General features: G+C 39.8%; 3 protein-coding genes across 5 annotated transcripts; 2 read left to right on the top strand and 1 right to left on the bottom strand.

Moving 5' to 3' along the window:
- The first annotated feature begins 4303 nt into the window (after nucleotides 1–4303).
- Nucleotides 4304–9517, top strand: LOC123879142. Of its 3 annotated transcripts, none has more exons than XM_045926692.1 (3): nucleotides 4304–4583; nucleotides 5041–6073; nucleotides 9442–9517. In XM_045926692.1, exons 1-2 carry the CDS (start codon nucleotides 4454–4456, stop codon nucleotides 6057–6059), a joined length of 1149 nt encoding a protein of 382 aa, XP_045782648.1. In that variant the 5' UTR covers nucleotides 4304–4453; the 3' UTR covers nucleotides 6060–6073; nucleotides 9442–9517. The 3 variants fall into 3 exon arrangements, with proteins under 3 accessions (XP_045782648.1, XP_045782647.1, XP_045782649.1); XM_045926691.1 differs by lacking the exon at nucleotides 9442–9517 and adding an exon at nucleotides 7869–8944; XM_045926693.1 differs by lacking the exons at nucleotides 4304–4583; nucleotides 5041–6073; nucleotides 9442–9517 and adding exons at nucleotides 6080–6941; nucleotides 7869–8944.
- A 390-nt stretch (nucleotides 9518–9907) lies between these two features.
- LOC123878930 (putative glycine-rich cell wall structural protein 1) lies at nucleotides 9908–10651 on the bottom strand (the record flags this gene model as incomplete). The annotated part of the gene is made up of 1 exon (XM_045926307.1): nucleotides 9908–10651. A coding segment is annotated over one exon (744 nt), but the record flags the coding sequence as incomplete, so codon positions are not given.
- A 3-nt stretch (nucleotides 10652–10654) lies between these two features.
- Nucleotides 10655–13139, top strand: LOC123878929 (uncharacterized protein DDB_G0271670-like; the record flags this gene model as incomplete). The annotated part of the gene is made up of 2 exons (XM_045926306.1): nucleotides 10655–12199; nucleotides 13092–13139. Coding segments are annotated over 2 exons (1593 nt in total), but the record flags the coding sequence as incomplete, so codon positions are not given.
- Between the last annotated feature and the right edge of the window lie 2456 nt (nucleotides 13140–15595).

The raw sequence follows: 15595 nt of genomic DNA, 5'->3' as shown, positions 1-15595 counted from the left end.
TATACATACTACCTAATCCATTCAAATTTTTGACTCATAATAATAGGTATATAATATACTAACAGAATTTTCAGACTTACAATAACTTAAGAAAATGAAGTTGGTGTTTCACAAGGATGTATTTTAGGTCCGGTCCTGTATCTTTTGTACATCTGTGACATACACCATGTCGGCAGTATCAGAAAATAATTCGACTGCAATCTACACTGACAACATCAACGTAAAAGGAGTTGGAGAATGTTACGAAGAAGCAGTGCCAAAGGATCAAGTTGTTCATCAGTTTAGATAAGTTGTTTAAATGAACAAATTTCGTAGAAAAGAGTCCAATAAATAAAGTGACGAAATACGCTGAATAAATCGAAGTCAGCACACTATTTATTATTTTATTATTTATTTATTATTAGAGAATGCCCGCGACTTCGTCCGCGTGGATTTAGGGTTTAAAGATCCCGTGGGAACTGTTTGATTTTCCAGGGTAAAAAGTAGCCTATATCCGTCCCCGAGATATAAGCTAACCTTGTACCAAATTTTGTCAGAATCGGTTAAACTGTTGGGCCGTGAAAAGGTAGCAGACAGACAGACATACAGACAGACAGACACACTTTCGCATTTACAATATTAGTATGGATATGGATTTTTATTTTACTATTTTAATATTTTACTATTTTACTATTTTAATAACAACGTTATACCACCTGGTTCACGTGTGTGAAAATAGGGGAATAATATTTTGGTATGAGTCTGGATACAAAGTCTTTTCCTGTTATTACTTCTGATGCCCAGAATGCATTGCAATGCAGAACCCAAACCACCTTGATTATAAATGATTATACAATGTCAAATACTTTCACGTAAGTGGAAACCTGAGTGACAACACTAACTGTACGAAGTATTATTAAAATGAAAGAACGATTCGTGAACGTGCATGTAACGCAGGATCACATATACATTAATATTAAATAATGGATGTATAACATTATCAAATAAGTTCGAGCAATATTAGTATAGTAATAATATTATAATATACTTTGTGAACGCCTGTTTGATTATTATAGTAAAATGACGTTTATTTAAAATTGCTATTTATTTCTTACAACTTACAATGTATTTTGTGTAAACGAGCTAAGCCCTGTGGCTAGAACTGAGAAAATTATCTTTGACTAGCTGATACCCACGACTTCGTTCGCGTGGATGTAGGTTTTTAAAATTCCCGTGGGAACTCTTTGATTTTCCAGGATAAAAAGTAGCCTATGTGCTAATCCAGGATATAATCTATCTCTATATTTCAGCCCAATCCGTCCAGTAGTTTTTGCGTGAAGGAGTTACAAACATACACACACACATACAAACTTTCTCCTTTATAATATTAGTGTGATTAATGATAATAAATGATAATGACTACGTCGAGTATTTAGTGAGAGCCAGAACGTGCCAGACCTTCGTTAGGTATTTTATAAAATTTTAAAGTTTCTCTGGGTATTGTCCCCAACACAGACAGGAACGATCAGCGACTATGAAGTTTGGATCATAGTGGCTTTGGGAGATAACAGGTAATAAAAGTGTAAAAATTCTTACGTCAAAGTATAACTTTTTCGGAAAAGTACCTATAAGAAATCACGTTATGCATTGCTAGACACTTTAGTGTGGTAGCAACTTCCTGCCAGACGCCCTTTAATTTTAAAGTTTTAAGGGCGTCTGCAACGATACTAATATATGTATATATTTACTAAATAAAATCTACTAGTATGGATATAAGCGCAAGATAGGAAACACTTTTGAAGTAGTTTTTAATATTAAAAGTCAGTCTTAATTCATTAATCCATTTTATTTTTCAAATATTATTTACAAAATACTTTATATGATAACAATAATAAATAATAGCTCTTATTTTTATACAGGAAATCATGAAAGTGAATAAAAAGTTGCATAAACAAAGAATATACAAAAAAATATATGAAAAATTACACATTTTTATAATGCTCATAGAATTACAAATTGAAAAACGAAGAAAAGAAAGAGATAAATGGAATATCGCCATCTAACATAAAAGTGGTGCCATCTACTAGTAGCAAAGTTAAAAAGCTTGTTGCTATTAAAATGAAGTCCAAAGCTAGGCTGAGCTGAACTTCGGAAAGATAGTCTCAAAGAATTAAAAAATACATGTACCTATATGCCAGGAGATCTTGCTATTATCTGAGGTTTGGTTCCATAATAAAATTTACTGATTATTATTATTATGAGTAAAATCACCCTTTTTCGATTAGAAACCACTTCACGAATGATTTTTATAGGTTATATTATTTTATTATAGGGTTTTGAAGATATTCATTACTTAGTCATCAGCTAATAGAAGCGGATTTTGTAACTGGTTCCAGAAAGCGTTTGCAATTGGATCTTCTAGGATCAGACCACCATTTCCAGGTTCTGGTACGACCACTCCACCACCACCTCCAGGGTTTCCAATCACCAGACCAGAATTTCCACCATCACTTCTAAGCACACATCCTGCGTTCCAGGACCAATCGCATACCTGTGAAAGAAAAGTAGATCATCATTATCATCATGATCATGTTCAATTTATTGTCAGCTTGCTACTGAGCACGGATCTCCTCTTTGAATGAGATGGGCTTGGCCATGGTGTACCACGCTAGCCAAGTATTGGCAGTCTCACACAACTTTGAGAATATTATGGTGAACTCGCAGACATGCAGGTTTCCTCACGATGTTTTCCTTCACCATTAAAACGAGTGATATTTTATTTCTTAATACGCACTCCAAAAAGTTAGAAGTGCAAACATAAGTGTCATTATTAAATTATCAATTATATTTAGACGATGCCTGCTTGGACTGATACAGCTGGACCAGTATTATTATGTATTCACACCTATAAGATGACCTGTATCAGCAAATAAATACAATTAAATATTGAAATCGAAAATTGAAGTTTGAAAACGACAGAAATATCGTATCAATAGGAACAAAGAATCGGAAGATGCAGTTATACGTCAAGAACCTGAAATCAATTATTATGAAACAGACATTTATTTAGTTCGAACGCAAAATATACTTCAATGGCAAAAACCGATCCAGAAAAGTAGAAGCAGAAGAATTAAGGTAATGTACATGAAGAGACAGAGAGATAACAGGAAAAAAGAAGCTTGAAGAAAAAGAGAAAGGTGAGCATTAAGATGAGGATAAAGATAACAGGAAAAAAGAAGCACCAAGAGAAGAAAGTAAGACAGAAAAGAAGAAGAGTGATATAGAATTTCAAATTACTTGTTTTTCACGATTGAAATGCAGATCAGACGGGCAGTTGCGGGGTATGACATTTCCGAAGTTGCAGTAGAAGAATCTGTTGCAATCACTCGGGTCGGCGAGTAGCCAGTGGACACTAAAATCTGCTGGGCAGCCATTTGCCAGCCATTCCCCGCCTCCACCACCCCCACCGCCGCTAACAGAGCATCCAGCGTTCCAAGACCAATCGCATACCTGTATGATGGGGCAATAATGATGTCAGCCTTAAGCCAAGTGTTCGAATCTTTTTTTTTACCAGTGCAACAAGTCAAGGTAAGGCGTTTTGCCTTTTGTTTACCTTTTTAATCTGGAACCTTAGATCGAGGAAAAATATTACTAAATGTTTGAACTGACTGTTCAAACATTTGATAAGTTTCAAGTGTAACAATTTCTCCCCAACTGTTTCCTAAACTGCGTGATTAGTTCTCGCTTTTAAAGTTTTGGTCTGGTAAAAGATTTGGTAGTTTTACTATTATATCAAGAGACAAGAGGTCTCTACTCATGTCAAGACAGCAAAAAAACTGAAAATCATATGGAATAATAACCGAGGATCGCGTGAACTAAACAGTATAATTGCAAGAAAGCTTGTTTTCAGAGATCGAAATCATAAAAGGACTTAATTGCAGTACAGCTTTGGGCCTACAGTTTTAGCTTGGAAAGTTCAGTGGGTCAAAAACGTCAGGATTAAAGAAAAACAACCGGCCAAGTGCGAATCGGACTCGGATATGAAGGGTTCCGTACCATCGTACAAGATAATGATACACTTTTATGACTGCAAGTAAATGTCGAACAGCGCCATCTACATTTGATGCGATTTTTGTGATGTACCCATAAATTCACAGTTCAAGGATATTTTCCTTGTGCCATAAGAGCTACCTACCTGCCAAATTATGCTTCACAAGCTTCATTCTAGCGATTTGGGGTTTACTTATTGTAGCAACACTTTCTACCCACCGGCCTTCACGTTATTTGTAGTAGGGAAAAAAAACAAATTTACGTATGGTATCACTATTGTGTCCGCCATCTTGTATACATCCCTGCCTCGACTCATTAACATTTTCGTGCTCGAGGCCTTCGCACGCAAACTTATTTTTCAAAATTTATATTATAATATTAAGGTTTTTGAAGCAGTTTATCAAGATTATAAAGAAGTTTCATCATGGGAAAGCGGAAAGCAGAGGAAAGAGAGGCAAAAATTAGGAAGAAAATAAGAAAATTGGAAAAGAAATTGGCACCAAAAAGAGGACGTATAATGCGTTTACCTTCCAGCTCAAGTGACGAAAACAACGGTAAGTACCATTCGCAATAATTGCGCCATTAGACAATACTATGATGCGAGACTCCGCTTTGGGTTTTCTCCTTCATTTTTACGCCTTTATGAATATGATGCGAGACTCCGCTATGGGTTTACTCCTTCATAATTACGCCATTACACAACAATAGATGCGAGATTCCGCTTTGGGTTTTCTCCTTCATAATTACGCCATTACACAATAATATGATGCGAGACTCCGCTATGGGTTTACTCCTTCATAATTAGGCCTTTTATGAATGCTAGGATGCGAGATTCCACCTTGGATTTGCTCCATATTTAAGCTTTACAAGCTAGATTTTTAGACTGAACAGACTTACTTCATTTACTTACCCACTTTATAATAATTTTTATTTTTCATTGGAAGTGGGTACCCACCTTACTTTTGGTTTTAACAAAAGAAGAAATAAAAAACGTTTCGTACGTTTTTTCAGATGTCAATCAGTCGGAGAATGACGCATTATGTGATCCTTTGTCGGTGTATTTTGACACCACGGCCGTACATGACGATGAACGTCCAGACATCATGTCAGCGACGGCATTACCTGGAACAGCTGTCGAAACGACAGTTTTGCAAGACAGTGGTGCCGATTCTGCAGTCCCAGGTCCGGAGGGAAGTACTGACCCTGAACTAGATGGTTCAATTCTTTCATTGTTGGGTGACGCCCCTGAGAATAATAGTGAATTAGGACTACCTATACATAAGGATATTGCCACTAGGTGGCAAGAGATTTTGCAGAAGGGTTTAAAAGAAGACATTAAAAAAGACTTAATCAAATTATATCCTATACCCAATAATTTAGAAATATTGATACCGCCAATCCTAAATCCCGAAGTAAAGGCAGCATTAACAGAGCCTCTAGTAAAACGGGATTTTGCTATATTTCACAGACAGAAGCAGACCGGGATAGCATTGTCTGCTCTTGGCAGATCGGTAGACTCGATAGTAAACGACCCCGATAAAAGTTTACAAAATATTGAGATAAAATCAGCCTTATTAAGACCAATTAGCGATGCCTGTCGCATTTTATGCGACTTATACCAACTTGAGACCAAGAGGAGAAGAACTCATATAATAAATTCAATAAATAATAAGATGAAAGACATAGTTATGGACACAGTGCCAGGAAAGTATCTTTTTGGTGACAATATATCAGAAAAGCTCAAGACAGCCCAGGGTATTAATAGATCTGGGCAGATTTTAAAGGTCATACCAAATAAAACACCCTTCTCTAATTCAAACAAGAATACTATGACGGCTACACCTAGCAATGTTAAGTCTTTAAACCAGAGGACCCCATATCGGAAAACAGCTGCACGTTCTTATATGGGGAAACAACGACTGCAGGATCGTGCAGCACCAGCAACGGTGGCAACAAGCAGCCGCCAGCGACACTACCGCCGCAGCCCGCCGCCGCCGCCCCCTCGACGTCAGAGACAGCAGCGCTATTGAACAGTAACGACAAGGTACGTTATGCAGGGCGATTGTCTTGCTTCTCTCAACAGTGGGAAAATATAACTAGTGACCCGCTTATATTAAGCTGGCTAGACGGTTATGAAATTCCTTTTATGTCTACGCCTAGTCGTGGTGATATACCCTATACTATTTCACATTCAAATCAGGAATTACTGGAATTTAATAAATGTATACAAAAATTATTGAATATCAATGCCATTTCGGAATGTAATCATGAGAAAGAGGAATTCATCTCTAGTGTCTTTTTAGTGCCCAAACCTAATGGAGAGAAACGGTTTATTTTGAATTTAAAATGTTTAAATAAGTTTATTAAAACAGAACATTTTAAATTAGAAGATTATCGTACTGCAACCAAAATTATGTTTCCAGGTTGTTTCATGGCTTCTATTGACCTGAAAGATGCCTATTACTTATTGCCAATTCATGTATCATATAGAAAATATTTAAAGTTCAAATTTAACGATACACTTTATGTATATAATTGTTTACCGTTCGGGCTGGCGACGGCGCCTTATGTTTTTACAAAATTATTAAAACCAGTAATGGAGTACTTTAGGTCAAATAATATACTAACAGTTATTTATTTAGATGACATTATGATTTTTGGAAAATCATATTTAGAGTGCAATAAAAATATTTTATTTATTAAAAACACGCTCGAAAATCTGGGATTTATAATAAATTATGAAAAGAGTTGCTTAACACCTAAAAGAGAATGTAAATATTTAGGTTTCATATTTAACTCTCAAAAGATGGTATTAGAACTACCCGAAGAGAAGAGGCTTAAGATTCAAAAATTAATTTTGAAATTCTTAAATACAGAAATATGCAGTTTACGTGATTATGCTAGATTTGTTGGTATGTTGATATCAGTCTGCCCTGCTATAGATTATTCCTGGTTATATACCAAGCTTTTTGAAAGATTTAAATTTTTATGTTTAGTGGAAAATCCTTCATATGACCAGATTATTATACATTGCATGAGGATTTGTTATGGTGGTTAAGACACATTATGAACGATTATGCTAAAGTACGAACTCATCATTATGAGTGTGAAATATTCTCAGACGCCTCTCTTACGGGATGGGGAGCATACTGTAATAAGAATAAAGTCTATGGTTTTTGGACCGAGGAGGAAAGAATGCAACATATAAACTTATTAGAACTTAAAGCAGCTTTCTTTGCTTTAAAGGTCTATGCTAAACATCTTACTAATACGGAGATTCTTTTACGTATAGATAATACTACGGCTATAGCATGTATTAATAAGATGGGTAGTGTACAGTATGCACACCTGGAAAAAATTACTCGTCAAATTTGGCAATGGTGTGAACATAGGAAGATTTTCATATTTGCATCATATATCAGCTCCAAAGACAATGTGGAAGCAGATGCAATGTCTAGAATGAAATTCCAAGAGACAGAATGGGAACTTGCAGACTATGCCTTTCAGGAAATTATTCTGTCACTAAAACAACCTAGTATTGATTTGTTTGCATCTAGAAATAATAAGAAATGTCCCATTTATGTTTCCTGGAAGCCAGATCCTGAAGCTTATGCAATTGATGCTTTCACATTGTCATGGACTCATCTAAATTTTTATGCTTTTCCTCCTTTTTCCATGGTATTAAAAATGATACGCAAAATTATAGATGATAAAGCTGAAGGTATTGTTGTAATACCGAATTGGAAAACACAGCCTTGGTATCCATTATATCAAAAAATTAAGATCTCTAAAGAAATATACTTTCGTCCAAATAAAGGATTGCTCGTATCTCCTTTCAGAATTCATCACAATCTGCACAGTTCACTAGAACTGATTGCCGTGAGATTGTCAGGGAGACACTACTAGGACGACAACTTTCCCCAAGATCTGTGGATATCATGTTAGCATCATTGACGGATAGTACATATAAGCAATATGATGGCTGTATTAGATCATGGATTAAGTATTGTGAGATTAATAACATATGCTATCATTCTGCATCTATTTCGGAAATAATACATTACCTTAGTCAACTTTTTGATCAGGGAGTACGGTATGGCACTATTAACTCTCATAAAGCAGCAATAAGTTTGTTAATGGGAAATCCCATAGATGATAATAGGATAAAGAGATTCATGAAGGGAGTATATAGATTACGACCTCCCACACCTAAATATGATATAGTTTGGGAACCTAATATCGTTTTAAATTATTTAAGCCAATTCTGGCCCAACCATACATTAAGTTTAGAAGATTTGTCAAAGAAAACAGTCACGCTTATTGCTTTAGTAACGGCTCATCGTGTCCAGACCATCTCCCTTATCAAAATCAGTAATGTTGTTATAAACCAGGGTAGTGAAGTTATTATTAAAATACCGGATTTTATAAAGACTTCTGGACTTAACATAAATCAACCTGTATTAAAACTCCCTTTCTTCACTCCCCGGCCTGAGATTTGTCCAGCGTTAAGCATCATTGCTTATTTGAATAAAACTGCACCTTTACGTGTAAATAACCAAGAACGATTATTCTTAAGTTATAAAAAACCTCATCAGGAGGTTTCCTCCCAGACTATAAGTCATTGGATAAAGTTTATTTTGGGTAAAAGTGGCGTTGATGTATCGATTTTCACCGCGCATAGCACTCGCCATGCATCTACTTCATCTGCCAATAGAATTGGAGTCAGTATTGAGGTAATAAAAAAGACAGCTGGTTGGAGTGAACAATCGGGAGTTTTTGCAAAATTCTATAATAAGGAGATTATTAACGATCAAAATTCATTTGCTCGATCCATTCTTACGAACAATAATAATAATTGTGACTAAATTAAGTAATCTGTTTGTAATGTAGTTATAAGAACTGAAACTTTACTTTATCATGGTTTTTTTTTTTTTTTTTTTTTTTTTTTTTTTTTTTTTTTTTTTTTGTGATTATAAAATCAATGATTATTCTTCTACTATAACTTCTATGAAGAAAATCAATAAAAATAATATATAATAAGATACTTTTTAGTGTGTCATTTTATACTACACAGGGACCGTCTTACCTACCTATTTCTTTAATGTATTATTTTTACTATGAACAGCTATAAACATCTACAATAAGTAAACCCCAAATCGCTAGAATGAAGCTTGTGAAGCATAATTTATGATCAAACGAACTTACCTGTAAGTGAAGTTCGATCCAAATTATGCGAGCAAGCTTCATTCGACGCGATTTGGGAGAACCCACCCTAATCTAGTGATGATAAAATATAATACGCGTGGTCGTATTTGAAATAGACCCTCCCTATGCATAGATATATCTACATACATCATGTAAAAATAATAACATCATAAATAGGTATTGCCCCAGGGTATTATTTTATTTCAGGTACCTAACTAGCTTTAAACCAATGAGTCGAGGCAGGGATGTATACAAGATGGCGGACACAATAGTGATACCATACGTAAATTTGTTTTTTTTCCCTACTACAAATAACGTGAAGGCCGGTGGGTAGAAAGTGTTGCTACAATAAGTAAACCCCAAATCGCGTCGAATGAAGCTTGCTCGCATAATTTGGATCGAACTTCACTTACAGGTAAGTTCGTTTGATCATAAATTTCATGATTCTAGGTCAACGGGAAGTACCTTATAGGTTTTGAGTCCCTTATTTTGACAGATACGACAGACAGACAGATAACGAAGTGATCCTATAGCGTTCCTTTTGTCCTTTTTAGGTACGGAACCATAAAATATTTTAATCGGCAGTGTAAGTTCACCAAAATCATTTGATGCTCTTGACGATTCAAAAGCATTTGTAAAAGTCTAATTGTACACAAATATTTTGAATTTTGAATTATGTTAAATTACATACCTGTAAATCGCGGTTGAACTCCAGTCCACCGGGGCAGTTGCGTTCTACCAATTGTCCAAAAACGCAGTAGTAGAATCTGTTGCAGTCACTTTCATGCGGTACGAGCCAATGGACGTCAAATTCAGCTGGGCAGCCATTCGGTAGCCAGTTACCACCACCACCACCATTATCGCCACCACCATTATCTCCGCCACCATTATCTCCACCGCCATTTTCGCCACCTTCATTATCTCCACCACCATTATCTCCACCACCATTATCTCCACCACCGTTGTCTCCATCTCCATGATCTCCACCGCCATTATCGCAACCTCCGTTGTCTCCATCGCCGTTGTCTCCACCTCCATTATCTCCCCCGTCATTATCGCCATCTCCATTATCTCCTTCGACACTGTCGCCACCTCCATTATCTCCCCCGTCAGTATCACCGCCTTCATTGTCTCCAACGCCATTGTCTCCACCGCCATTGTCTCCACCGCCATTGTCTCCATCTCCACTATCTCCACCGCCACCACCACCTCCATCTCCACCTCCACCACCATCATCATTGTCGCCACCACCACCACCACCTCCGCCTCCTCCACCTCCACCACCTCCTCCTCCTCCACCACCTCCACCGCCTCCTCCTCCGCCACCACCACCTCCACCACCTCCACCGCCACCTCCACCACCATTGTCATCGCCTCCTCCACCTCCACCACCTCCACCGCCACCTCCACCACCTCCACCTCCACCACCTCCACCGCCACCACCACCACCGCCTCCTCCTCCACCACCGCCACCTCCACCGCCTCCACCGCCACCACCACCACCGCCACCATCATCATCCCCTCCACCACCACCACCTCCACCTCCTCCACCACCACCACCTCCACCACCTCCACCGCCACCACCTCCACCGCCTCCACCGCCACCATCATCATCGCTTCCACCTCCACCACCTCCTCCACCGCCTCCTCCACCACCACCTCCACCTCCGCCACCTCCACCGCCTCCTCCTCCACCACCCCCTCCGCCACCATCGTCATCACCTCCACCACCTCCACCACCGCCTCCACCACCACCACCTCCACCGCCTCCTCCACCACCACCTCCACCTCCACCGCCTCCACCACCTCCTCCTCCTCCGCCTCCACCATCGTCATCACCTCCACCACCTCCACCACCGCCTCCACCACCACCGCCTCCACCACCACCGCCTCCGCCTCCTCCTCCACCGCCGCCTCCTCCACCACCACCATCATCATCGCCGTCACCTCCGCCTCCTCCTCCACCTCCACCACCACCATCGCCACCACCTCCACCACCGCCTCCACCACCACCACCACCACCTCCTCCTCCACCTCCACCACCTCCACCGCCACTATCGTCATCACCTCCACCACTGCCTCCACCACCACCGCCACCACCTCCTCCTCCACCGCCACCTCCACCGCCGCTTCCGCCGCCTCCTCCACCACCACCATCATCATCGCCGCCACCTCCGCCTCCTCCTCCTCCACCACCGCCACCATCATCATGGCCTCCACCTCCACCGCCTCCACCACCACCACCTCCACCGCCTCCGCCTCCACCACCACCGCCTCCGCCTCCACCATCGCCGTCACCTCCGCCTCCTCCTCCACCTCCACCGCCACCATCGTCATCACCTCCACCACCTCCACCACCGCCTCCACCACCACCACCTCCTCCTCCTCCACCGCCACCACCTCCTCCACCGCCACCTCCACCGCCGCCTCCACCGCCTCCTCCACCACCACCATCATCATCGCCGCCACCTCCGCCTCCTCCTCCTCCACCTCCGCCACCATCATCATCGCCTCCACCTCCACCGCCTCCACCACCGCCACCTCCACCGCCTCCGCCTCCACCACCACCGCCTCCGCCTCCACCATCGTCATCACCTCCACCACCTCCACCACCGCCTCCACCACCACCGCCTCCGCCTCCTCCTCCACCGCCGCCTCCTCCACCACCACCATCATCATCGCCGTCACCTCCGCCTCCTCCTCCACCTCCACCGCCACCATCGTCATCACCTCCACCACCTCCACCACTGCCTCCACCACCACCACCTCCTCCTCCTCCACCACCGCCACCACCACCTCCACCACCACCACCACCTCCTCCACCACCACCATCATCATCGCCTCCACCTCCACCACCTCCACCTCCACCACCGCCGCCTCCACCTCCACCACCGCCTCCTCCACCACCACCGCCGCCACCACCGCTGCCGCCGCCACCACCGCCGCCACCACCACCACCACCGCCGCCACCGCCGCCACCACCACCACCACCACCGCCGCCTCCTCCACCGCCACCATTCAAATTTTCAGGCCAATCGCATATCTGTAAAATAAATCAATTTGCTTTACCTCGCATAATATAACATACCATAATATGGTGCGCTGTATGCGGACCAATGTCAAAGAGTCGTGAGCATGATAGCCAGCAGGCTGGATTGACATTATGACCATTGCTGCAAAGTTTCAGCTGGCATAGAACGCAAAGTTACAGTTCACGATAGAATTAGGGAACTTGTATCAAAACTGGCACGCGTCAAATGTTCTTACATTTGACGCTAGGTAGTCTATGAATCGCCTATTTTTCTTTGATTTCACGTAACCCAAAGCCTAATATTTGATATACTCGTAATATCGTCGATTTAGGATCAAACCGAAAGTTACATCACTCTAGTTCACAAGTGGTTCACATAAGTTTAATTTATTTTATTTTACTTATTACAATGAACAACAAAGCATAGAAACCGCGTTTCTAACATCTGCATCAGTCATTGGAAAATAGGGGCCATGCTTTATCGTTCACTGATTTTCAGGGTTCCGTACCTCAAAAGGAAAAACGGAACCCTTATAGGATCACTTTGATGTCTGTCTGTCTGTCCGTCCGTACAAAGTAAGATAACTATACTAAGTGGGGTAGAATATGAAAGGGTTCTAAAACAGATTTTATTTATTTTTATGCATAATAATTTAAAAAGAAAAACCCTCGGTGCGTGAGTCTGACTTACACTTGGCCAGTTTTTTTTAATATTTAAATTAATAATGGTTTCTTTATGAGTTTCTTTAAACTTTTATTTATTTACCTGCTGTTCGTAAGAAAACTCAGTGCCTGGTGAACAGCTATGAGACTCCTCAATCTTCAGCCCATGTACACAGTAGTGGAACTTCGTCGGATCCTCGTCGTGGGGTAGCAGGTGCCGTTGTCCATCGCTGGGACACCTGGTGTCTGGTGACGCTTGGAAGATGTCCAGGATCTGGGGCCTCCCGTAGACCGAGGCTACGAGGCCCAGAAGGAGTAACCTTACTGTACAAAGCAGAAAAAACATTGTTAAATCGTTAGTCTTTATAAAACTCTTATATTAAGGGGCCTGAGACGGATCTGCCCACGAAATTCAAATTTAATTTGGTTTTTCGCAATTTGTAAACTAATACGACAACGTAGTCATATGGCATTTTAATTGCGCCGATGGCAGTATCATCCTCACAGGTTGATATAAAAATCTTTACTTATAGTATTGACTAATTTGTGTCGAGTAACTCATGTCAAACTCATTATTTTGACTAATCTTAGATGAATCTTAGTAATTAATCTTAGTAATCAAACTCATTATTTTAACTAAAGCTTAGTAGATAATATGTTATATTATATAATATACAAGTATTTATCATGTTTGAACTCAGTGCCAATCCCTAAATATATAAAGACTAGCGACCCGCCCCGGCTTCGCACGGGTGGACACTACCACGCAAAATCCTATCTATTTTCCGGGATAAAATATAGCCTATACGGATTCGGAAGAATCTAAGTAATGGTAAAATAAATTTTGAAATCGGTCCAGTAGTTTTTGAGCCTATTCAATACAAACATACAAAAATACAAAGGTTTCCTCTTTATAATATTAGTATAGATATAGATATCCAATACTAAAATAATATTTAAATTATTGTTCATGTAATGCTTATTATTTATTTGATAAAAGTTAATACTATAAAACCTTTTATGAGAAAAAATATATAATTTATCTTCGACGTGCTAATCCAACGCTTAGATAAACATTACTTTTTACTAATCTACCCATCTATCTATCTGTGTATGCATTCGTGTTATCATGCCACACGGGCCCCGGAAGGGCATTCCGCACCTCAGCGGTTCGTGTAAGAAACGTTGAGAAACATGTGTAAATTAAAAATTTATAACACTGCACCCCCGACAAGTGAAGGTTACTACAGTAACTAGAAAAGAGCTGATAACTTTCAAACGGCTGAACCGATTTTCTTGGATTATAGCTAAGAACACTGTCGATCAAGCCACCTTTCAAACAAAAAAAAACTAAATTAAATTTAGGAGCTACGATGCCTGTGGCATCGTAGCTCCTAAAGTAATGAACCATCCGTCATCATCAACATTCCATCAGGTGTGATTGTGGTCAAGCGCTTACCTACAGTGAATAAAAAAAAATTCATAACACCCCGACAAGTGAAGGTTACAATAATAACTAGAAAAGAGCTGATAACTTTTAAACGGCTGAACCGATTTTCTTGGATAATAGCTAAGAACACTTTCGATCAAGCCACCTTTCAAACACAAAAACTGAATTAAAATCGGTTCATTAGTTTAGGAGCTACGATGCCACAGATAGTTACACAGATACACTCGTCAAACTTATAACACCCCTCTTTTTGGGTCGGGGGTTAAAAAGACAGTAACTCTTTCGGAATCATCTTAAAAAAGCGTATACTCGATCACATTTGTGTAATTAAGTAGACGCTTACTACTTACTATAAATCCCAAAGGATTTATAGTAAGGATTAATAGTAGGGCTCACGACCCGCAGCAATGAGAAGAAAAAAAAGAAAGTTTCATACCAATCATAGCGTCAAGGTTGAGACGCAATATGTTTGGTTCACTTTCTCTCCAACTGCTTGTAATTTTCGCAATCCTGCATGAAACTGGTTGGTTTTTTCAAAGTTAACTTATTTTATATAAATTTGCGAATCGCAAAAGATAATTTAATTGATTACTATGTTTAAGAGCCAGGGTTGTCACGTGAACTCCATTAAAAAAATTATATTATTTTTACTCTCATTTATTTACAAAAAATAACAGAAACAACAAAAAATAAAATAACAAACAATACACAAGTATATAATGTCTCATTTATTTATTTTTCATTTTACTCTATTTTTAAAAAAAGTTCACATAACTATAATAACATAAACAACAAACAATAAACAACTATGTAATCTCTCATTTATTTATACTTGTGAAGTTTATTTTTTTTTTTTTTTTTTTTTTTTTAATTTTCTTTTTTTTATTGAAAATATTACAATAAAACTTAAAGCTAGCCTTATCTAATTACTATACAAATCATGCCCGCGTGGAATGGTGCCAAGAATACTGGCTGCATTTCCGCGTTGGACAGCCAGGCTGATCCGTTGCGCAAAAAATGAGCCAGCCCTTCTGTCACCCGATGAGGCTATTAAACGCGGTGAAATGTCTCGTAAAAATTTCTTTGCACTAAGACTCCATGGCCCCAGGGTCTCCACGGCAAACGGAACAAAAATGTAACTCTCAATAAGAGAGGCATACTTGCGCCGCTTGCCGTTTTCAGCCATTTCTGCTGCGGCTCCCGGTCTTGATACTGTC

This window comes from Maniola jurtina, chromosome 27 (assembly GCF_905333055.1).
Source record: "Maniola jurtina chromosome 27, ilManJurt1.1, whole genome shotgun sequence".
Classification (NCBI taxonomy): Eukaryota; Metazoa; Arthropoda; class Insecta; order Lepidoptera; family Nymphalidae; genus Maniola; species Maniola jurtina.
This window is presented reverse-complemented; position numbering and strand designations above follow the sequence as displayed.

Bases quoted from the DNA above. Each gene is read 5' to 3' on its own strand.
- LOC123879142 (XM_045926692.1), top strand. From the start codon at position 4,454: ATGGGAAAGCGGAAAGCAGAGGAAAGAGAGGCAAAAATTAGGAAGAAA. The intron at 4,584-5,040 runs GTAAGTACCATT...ACGTTTTTTCAG, and splicing joins CTCAAGTGACGAAAACAACG to ATGTCAATCAGTCGGAGAAT.